Genomic DNA, 9,423 nt, shown 5'->3' on the forward strand with positions numbered 1-9,423 from the left:
ATTGGCAATGCCCTGGCAGCGGCGGCAATGCCCTGGCAGCGGCGGCAATGCCCTGGCATTGGCAATGCTCTGGCAGCGGCAATGCCCTGGCAGCGGCAATGCCCTGGCATTGGCAATGCCCTGGCAGCGGCAATGCTCTGGCATTGGCAATGCCCTGGCAGCGGCGGCAATGCCCTGGCAGCGGCGGCAATGCCCTGGCATTGGCAATGCTCTGGCATTGGCAATGCCCTGGCAGCGGCAATGCCCTGGCAGCGGCAATGCCCTGGCAGCGGCAGCAATGCCCTGGCATTGGCAATGCCTTGGCAGTGGCAATGCCCCGGCAGCGGCAGCAATGCCCTGGTAGTGGCAATGCCCTGGCAGCGGCAATGCCCTGGCATTGGCAATGCCCCGGCAGCGGCAATGCCCCGGCATTGGCAATGCTCTGGCACTGGCAATGCCCTGGCAATGCCCCGGCAGCGGCGGCAATGCCCTGGCACTGGCAATGCCCTGGCACTGGCAATGCCCTGGCACTGGCAATGCCCCGGCAGCGGCAGTGCCCTGGCAGCGGCAATGCCCTGGCAACGGCAATGCCCCGGCAGCGGCGGCAATGCCCTGGTAGTGGAAGTGCCCTGGTAGGGGCAATGCCCTGGCAGCGGCGGCAGTGCCCTGGCAGCAGCAGTGCTCCAACCTTGCTCTGGGCAGTCGCAGCTCACCTGGCCCAGGTGCACGGAGCGTTCGTGGCCGGCGAGCGCCGCGCTGGCGGCAGGAGCCGCCCCGGCCCGCGGGACGCGGCGCTGCTGCGGGCAGGGCGCTGCTGCGGGCACGGCTCTTATTGTGAAAGGATGATGAGAGGCAGCGCTCACCTCTGCCGACCATCGCTGCCTCCCTGCTCGCTGCCCTGGCACCGCTACCTCCGCCCGGCCGCTCCGAGCCGATGCCTTCTGCCCGCCGGAATATGTTCGCCAAAATCCTTTTGTCCGCCGCCAGCCTCCTGCTCGCTCACCTGCTGCATTTCCTCTGCTCTTTGATGCAATTCATTCCAGGTAAAACGCCTTAAAAACAATTCCTTTCATCCCGTCCCCTCGGGAAGGGGCTGCTGCTGCTGACAGGGGTCGGGAGAACAATTCCCATTGTCAGGCATTCGCGACGGAGCGATCTGAAGTCTTTGTTCGATGGCAGAAAATGCCTGTTATTTGTTGAATGGATAAACTCAGAGGCAAGGATTACAGCAGATACAGATGGTCTGGAGCTGGAAAAGCAGCACACAGCAGATTCTCTGTGCGAGGGAGCCAGCTGGAAGCGGGCAGGGAGAGGGTTCTTTGGAGCCGCATCGTTGCCGAGGCTTTAACCTGAACGTGCAAACGGTGAACTGCCCCAAAGGATTTTGTGTCACAGCTCGACTCTGTGCTTTGTGTCATCATTGCACCGCTTGAGCTGCTTTTTCTTTGGGTTTTTTCTTTTCTTCGTTTAATTTATTTGTTGGCTTGTTTTCAGAAATTAGCAACCAATAAAAATCATGGCCGACCTCACGGGAATTCCTGCTTTATGATGGTAGTGGTGGTTTTGTGTCCTTTAAATTCAAAGCATTGCTTCCGAGGTATCCAAAGAGCTGAAAAAAATCTCAAATCTGCCTTGTTGTGCCGCCAGAAGACCCCAAAGTGTAAACTCTAATTTTTCTGGGAAATCAACAGCTATTTCATGTGCTGGACTCCACTGTCGCCTTCCTCCTTTCCTTCCTTTGAGCCTTCCCCTGCTCTTTTTCTCCATTTATTTTTTCCTTGTGTTTTCTGTCGTTTCTTTTTCTGTTTTCCTTTGCTCCCCTGGCTCTTAGAGAGGAAGTCGGTGCCTGAGCCCCTGGCCATGGGGAACCAAGCAGCTGCATGGAGCAAGGAGCCCAGCACGGGCACATCCCGGCGCTGGCAAGGCAAGTGCTGCCCTTCCCTTCGGAAATCCCAGCGGGGGCTCAGGGCTCCAGCCCCGGGGATGGCTGGAGTCCAGAGGGCACAAATCCACAGCTGTGCTTTGGGCTGGGGTCGGGGAAAACTGCTTGCCTTCCATGTTGTGCCAGTGTTTTACGTGGAACAAAACACAGCCCGTGCCAGAGGATTATTCCCAGTTTGAATGATCCTTGGGGAAAACAGAGTTCTTGCCTCATTCTCCCTACTTCAAGAATATAACGAGCATTCTATTTGCTAAATTTTATTTTTAATTCTGGAGTCAAACAATCAGACTGTGCGTGGAGAGGTGGTTCCTGAGCCTTGGCTTTGAACCTGTAGATTAAAATCAAAATGGCTTTGCCGTCTCCCATGTGATCCCATGTAGCAAATGGTTCCCATGCTTCTGACGTCCACCATTACAGATTTCGTGTCCCACCCACTGCTGCTGAAGTACAATTTAATGTCTGATTCATGGTGGCTGCACCCACAGCAGCTTTCTCTTCAAGAGCCTGGTCCTTCCTCCCTCCATTTCTGCACATAAGCAATCAATAAATAATCAGTGCAGGGCTGTCAGTTTGTATGGTCAGTGAAATCATGGCACACTGTGCAGGGGAGCAGGAGCTGAGCAAAGGATAACTCTGCAGGGACTGCCTGCTGTGTTAAGAAAATATTGGAGGAAAGTTACACCTCCGTGTCTGGCACTGCCTCTGCTTGGATATACCAGAGATGTTATGGCTGTGTTTAAAACTCTGAGGTAGGATGGAAACTGCATTGGAGAAATGAGGGTTCTGTGATCTCGTGCTGATTTTCAGGAGTTCAGGCACACACAGAGTGCCACTGGGACTGTGGGGTTTTAATTGTGGATTCAAGTTCTTCCATCTCAGAACCAAAGGAATCATTTTATTTACGCGTCATTTAATATGGAAAACCAGTTTGTCTTCTGCCTTCCTCAGAGGGAGATTGGTCCATTCTTGGGGAGCTGGATGTTAAAAAAGGTTTTTATTTACGAGCGAGCTTTCCCCTGAAGCTGAAACGGCTTTTTTGAATTTCTCAGGAACATTGAGCAGGAGTTTTCTGTGTTCTGTGCATTCAAAGTGCACTTAAGGTTTACAGTTATTACTCATACCTGCTTCTACTTAATAGGGAAGATTTTTTTTCTTCTTGCATGCCTTCCCTCCCACTAGCTATTCAGAATTGTCTGCAATGACTTGTCTTGTTTCTGGTAGCTTCTATTTTAGTTCATCTGGGTGTTGGGATTTGCTCCCATTTGGCACTAATTTCTGCCAGGATCTTCAGCTCATTTGAGTGATGTCCAGAAGAAAAAACCCAATCCATTCTCTTGCTGTGCTTCTTTCTCCCTCTCTGGTCTGGGTTTGGGGCATTCCCTTGAATATTCTTGTTGTTTATAGCCCATGCTATTGGACTCCAGTTTGTGGGGGATGCCTTGGAATGAGTTCTAATGAGATGAGTTCTAACTAGATCAGATTTCAAGGATTACTGAGATGACCACGTGAATGGTTATCACAGGACAGGAAAAACAAAAAGAACTTGGCTTACTTAGCTTAGGAAGTGATATGATTCTTCACCCTAAACACAACACAAGGAAGGGAAAACTACCAAAACCACACACCAGAGCTGCCAGATGAACAAGAATAAAGTCCTTTGGTAAATTCAAAGCATTTTCTTGATCATCTGGACAAGGAGCAGTTATCCAAAGAGGGAATAAGTGCCTGTAGACATAATAAGTTTTAAGACAGAATTCTTATCTAAGAATTTCTGGGGCAGCAGTTGGGAGGGGTGGACTCAGGAGATCTTTTCCAGCCCTGGTCAGGCTCTTTCGTGGAATGTATCTTTCCAGAATTTTCATTTACAACGCTCTCCAGGAACTTTCGATGTAATGCTGTCCTTAGTCATGCATGTCCATGACTCATGAGCTTTGTTTTTGCTTGGATGTGAAATATCTCCTTATGGATGTGTTCCTCTCATTCTTCAATGCATCTTTGCAAATGAAATCTTCAAAATATCTCATTTTGGATGCGTTCCTCTCATTCTTCAATGCATCTTTGGCATCTTTGCAATCCTCATCTGCATTTCTGCAAACACTTCAGAGATCTAAAAGAGGATTTGGGGATTGGCAGACTGGAGAGCTAGATTGGAACCTTGCATTTTACCTTCCTGCAATCCTGACACCCAGCCTGTGGGTGTTTTTGTGTAGAGAAACAAGCTCAGCAGAATTCTGCCTGCCAGATCAGGTCTTTTGCAGACAGTCTGCTTGAAATAGCAGATTTCCTCTGGAGATCTTGAACAGAGTATTTCAGAGGAGAGAAACTGGGCAACAGCTACACTTGGTCACCTGGATTAAAGGATGTGGGCCAGAGGCAGCGGTGGTGAAAGAACAGAAAATCGGAGTGAATTCAGTAACAGCCTGGACTCCTCTCAGAGTGTGGTGTCTGAGCTGGCCTGGGTGATGGAGTTCTGCCTGCCACGTGCCCTTTCTGGTCAGTATTTCAGCCCACCTCGGTGCTCAGCAGCCCAGGCTGGTTCCGTGGTCTCGGGAGAGCACAGAGAGACTGCACTGAGGGCAGGATGGGCAGGTGCCAGCCTGGGCACGGAGGCACCCCCGACTAAATCCACCTCTGCAGCTAAATGGATTGCTAAAACAATCCTTGTGTTGATGAGGCTTTGCAAACCAGGCTGTGGGAGCCAATCACTGACATCTCTGGTAGCTCACAGCGTTCCAGTCCCTTCACGCTCTCCTGGCGCTTTTGTTCTCCAGAAGGGGTGGTTGCCAAATCAGAGGCTTCATCAGAAATTATCCTTCTCTGCTTATTTCACTGCCAAATAAAAGAAAATCTGTTTTGTGCTGTAAATGGGCTTTGGCTCAGTTGCATTGGTGTTCTTCCATTTTTTTAGGATTGCAGTTAATTTTTTTTCTTCTCTTAATTATTTGCGAAATTAAATCCAAACACACATTTCTTTGATTAAAAGAAAAGTCATCATCTTTTCTATCATCCTATATTCTGTTACCTCCTTTGGGCTGCAGAACTGAGGTCTCTTGTGGATTAACTAGAGCAGAGTAGAATCCACAGGGTTTTCAGCTCCCATGTTGGGTTTTGTGGCTTTACCTTGAGTATCCACCACAACTTGGCTGCTTGCAGATGCTGAATGCTCTTCTCCCTGACATGCAATCTCAAGATCTAGCACTTGTCACTTCATCCCATGAAAATCTCAATTCCCTGTGTTTTGTTCTCCCTGCTCTCTGCAGGTTTCAAGAATTACCTTCCCAGCCCATCCAAGGAGCAAATCCTCTGCCACAGACCCCAGGGGCTGCAATCCATCTCCCCCTTAGTGCAGAGCGTGGAGGAGACCCCCGAGCCCATCCCAGCCAGGATCAAAGGACACATTCCTAAGTGGATTAATGGAAATCTGCTGAGAAATGGCCCTGGCAAGTTCGAGTTTGGCAATGACAAGTAAGTCTCCTTTAAATGAATTTTTAAATGGTTATGGCCAGAACTCTGCCTAAACCTAATGGGGACTCCCCTCATTACTATTTAGAGAATCTTGTAGTTTCTTTTTACGTAAGGGAAGGAAGAAATATCAATGTCACTCTTTTGAGAGCAGTTGCTCCCTCATTTGGGAACTCCCATTTTCTGCAGAGAGGAGCTGAATGGTGAAGCCACCCAGGCTGGAGAAGCTGAGTCACAGAGAGGCTCTCCCCCACTCATCGTGGTGGGCTGGGGAATAAAACACACCCACCTTTGTCCTCTGTCCTGGACAAAAACCCAGCCCTGAAATAAATCCAGGGTGGGAATTTGGAGAGTTGGTTGCACCAAATGGTGTGAGCTGCCTCAGAAGCAAACCCACCCAGTTTTAAGAATATTATATTAAAATATTCCCAGAAGGCACTTACTCCCTGTGGCTTGGCATGTGCCATTCTAGTAACTGACAACTCAGCTGGTGGCAGCAACTGGCCAAAGCTGATCTCCTCCTCATATTCCTGGAGAGAGACCATCAGGTTTTGGGAGTCTCACAAATCCCTTGGTTTGGAGACAATAACATCCTGCAAGAAGCTGGGAGCTAAAGACCCCTGGGTTTGCAGTAATAATTTCTGTTGTACAGTACAGCACCAACTCCATTCTCTGGAGAGGAGTGGTTTAAACCACCCTGAAGTGGGTGGTATATCTGTATAGATTAGTCCCAAAAACCCTTACACGCAGCATTTGCAAACATCACATCCCACAGCGGTGAATATACTTGTTTCAATTTGTTTTGATTTGGTTTGATTTGGTTTGGTTGGTTTGATTCAGGGGTTTTCCCAAACAAAGCTGTGCCTGATTAATAATTCAGGGGATCTGGGAATCAGCTTTTACAAAAATCAGAAAACCTAAAGGAGAGTATTACACTGCACCATATAATGCCCAACTCTTCTTCATCTCTTTATTCTCTCTCCTGGAAGGTTTAACCACTGGTTTGATGGCATGGCCCTGCTGCACCAGTTCCAGCTGGCCCATGGCACGGTGACCTACAGGAGCAGGTTCCTGCAGAGCAGCTCCTACCTGAGGAACAGCCAGCACAGCCGCATCGTGGCCTCGGAGTTTGGCACCTTGGCCATGCCAGACCCGTGCAAGAGCCTCTTTGGGCGCTTCCTGTCCCGCTTCGAGCCGCCACGTAAGAGTGCTCTGCAAAACATCGGAGCCTTCTGAGATTTTCTTGGAGGAACTTGTGGTTAGGTGGAAAGGGAGGGGTGAGGAAGTCTGACAGACTTTCTGTGAGCCCATGTTTTTCTTAGAATATGGCCCAAATGACAAAATTATGCAAATCGGTGTCAGCCTCGGCTGGGGGAGGCAAAGTTTAATGTTTTAATGCCACTTCAGCTCGCTCAGTCCTGGATCTTTTTGCAAATTTCCCAAAGAAAGCTCTGCCCGAGAGAACATCCTGTGCAGTGCTGGTAATGAGCATTACACCCTGATGTTCTACCTGAGACACAGCTTTGCCCTTAAAACACCTTGCCTGGCTAAGCTTGTAGGGTAAGTGGGCTAATCCCTCCCTTCCTGGACTAAGGGGCAGGAGATTATTGAGTGGGCTGAGGGATGGTGCTGCACAGGAATGGAAGTTCCAGTACCTTTAGGATTCCATGTACGTCAGGGAAGAAAGAGGCTTAAATGCAAGATAAGTGTTCCCCACTAAAACCAGCGCAGGCCTGAAGTTTGCAGCTTGTTGCTGGTGCTGTGACCATCCTCGTTTTCTCCTCTCCCCTCCTGCCACACCGTCTGTCCTTTCCTGAAGTGCTCACACCTTCACTCGTGGTGACACCCCCCAAATCCCCACCCCAGCTCCCTCGAGACATTCCAGATCAATCCACATCCCTCACCTGCCTCTGCCCAGCTCCAGCAGTGATTTCCATCCCTGTCCTTGTCCCTTTAACCACCTGCACAGACAGTTTCCCTTTGCAGGTTAGCCAGATATTTCCAATCAATCAGTCTCACAGGGATTAGTGTCACTCCAAATGGGTTTATTTGTTTAAACATGTCTAACTTGCCATAATTCAACATGAGCTGCACGGAGCTGGACTCAGTGCCAAGATTTCTGTTTCAGAGCCCAGTGACAACTGCAATGTGAACTACGTGCTGTACAAAGGGGATTACTATGTCAGCAGCGAGAACATCTGCATGCACAAGGTGGACCCAGAGACACTGGAAACAAAGGACAAGGTGTGGGCAGGTGGGATAAGGGAGCTGGGGTACAGATGCTGCAGAACCACACCTTGCTGGCTCAAGGGGAATTCCACTTCCAAAGGAATTTGTCTGTGCCTGCAGCATCTCTCTGCTGAGTCCCTGTGCAGCAGCAAGGCAGCCCTCAGGGGTGGAGGTGCAGCCACTGCCTGGCTGGGCACAGCTGTCAGTTCTCCCCTGCTCTCCCTGCTCGCCTGGGCTTGTCTGCACCTCTTAGCAGAGCAGGAAACAACTTTTTTCTGTGTGCAAGAAAAAGTGAACATTGCTGATCTCACATCTGCCTTTTCCCTGGTGCTTTGCTTTCATATCAATTCTCTTTATCTTTGTGCACCTCAAGCTTTGCACACTCCAAAGCTGCCCTTGATCAAACCCTCTGTTTTAAAGGTGCCACTTGGTTTTCTCCCCCCTGCTAGGAAATGACCAAAACATCAGAGAAGTTTTTCCCTGTGTCCTGTGCACCCTCTCCCAGGAGCGTGGCTGGATGTGACAGAGGAAGGTGACCTGTGACAGGACAGCACAAGCTGGGTGTCCCCCCTGCCTGCACCCTTAGAGGGGGTTTGGGCTGGGCAGCTGTGAGAAGGGCTGAGGGAGGATTCTGCCCTTCCTAAGTCAGTGTTTACTGCTTGGGCTGTTTGACACCAAAAAATGCCAGCTCAGAGCATTCCCCAAGTCTTGAGGGAGCCAGTCCAGGAATCCCTGTCTGCAGGATCAGTGGTGAGTCATGAAGAAATTGTATGGAACAGCCACCCAGCTGTCCTGGGTGGTTTGCCAGCTGATCTGTTTGAAAAGGAGATTGCAGTCATGAAAAGACAGGTGGGGATTTTCATGTTCAGCTCTGTTGAACCTTTCTGTCATAAAGTGAACAGAATTCCCCTCAAGCAGTTTTATTAGGTGCAGAGTGTTATTTTTTTTTGGCTAAGTGAAGAAATGGAAGGGATGATTTCATATTTAAACTCTCCAGTTTGAGATGCCTTAATAGGACCTGTTTTTCTGAGCTTGCAGTGACAAAACTCTTGGTGATTTTTGGGGCAGTGACTCTCCCTTCATACATCTGCCTCTGCTTATCATGGGCAACCTTCCCACTGTGTCAGCACTTGTACCTTAAGGAACATCTGTGCCTTCCAAGGAATGTCTACTGCCATTAGTCCTTTACTGATAGAGAAATATCCTTATTTGCAAGGGTTTGCAGGCAGAATGAAGGCTGGAGTCCAGATCCCACATCATTAATAATGAATAAAATCTGCTCTTCTTCCTCAGACTTCCACAAAACCAACCCTTGGGGAGGTTCTGCACTGACTGAAACTCTCTGGCATTTGCAGGTGGACTGGAGCAAGTTTATTGCAGTGAATGGGGCCACAGCTCATCCCCACTACGAGTCTGATGGGACAACCTACAACATGGGCAATTCCTATGGGAAGCATGGTAAGGAGAGCATGGCCAGGCTGGGTTTGGGGCAGGGTGTACAGGATCCCTCCTGGTGCTGCTTCAAGGAGCAGCTGCTGAAGAAACACCCAAAGATAGCTGGAAATTGCTGTTCCTGAGTCAAAATGTCAGTGTCAGTCTGTCCCATAAATCTGGCTCCTCTCAGGATTTAGTTTCAGATGCTTCTGACTTTGGCCTGTGAATTCCAGCAAATTCTCCTCTTGCTCTCCCAAGCTTTGCTGGAAAACAGGAGAATGATTTTTTTAAAGTCCCCTCCACTGCTGAAGCCTCATCTGAAGAAATTTAGCAATTCATGTTTTTCACTTAGAATAAATTGGCTTTTGAGGAGCACC

At 49.3% G+C, this 9,423-nt stretch overlaps 1 protein-coding gene across 1 annotated transcript in view; it reads left to right on the forward strand.

Moving 5' to 3' along the window:
- The first annotated feature begins 863 nt into the window (after positions 1-863).
- BCO2 (beta-carotene oxygenase 2) overlaps positions 864-9,423 on the forward strand; it is a 14,871-nt gene continuing 6,311 nt past the window's right edge. The window contains exons 1-5 of the mRNA XM_018923055.3: positions 864-1,022; positions 5,182-5,386; positions 6,373-6,584; positions 7,512-7,627; positions 8,968-9,070. Of these exons, the coding sequence (XP_018778600.2) occupies positions 914-1,022; positions 5,182-5,386; positions 6,373-6,584; positions 7,512-7,627; positions 8,968-9,070 (745 nt within the window). The 5' untranslated portion in view covers positions 864-913. The remainder of the gene's footprint in view (positions 1,023-5,181; positions 5,387-6,372; positions 6,585-7,511; positions 7,628-8,967; positions 9,071-9,423) is intronic.

This window comes from Serinus canaria, chromosome 24 (assembly GCF_022539315.1).
Source record: "Serinus canaria isolate serCan28SL12 chromosome 24, serCan2020, whole genome shotgun sequence".
NCBI lineage: Eukaryota > Metazoa > Chordata > Aves > Passeriformes > Fringillidae > Serinus > Serinus canaria.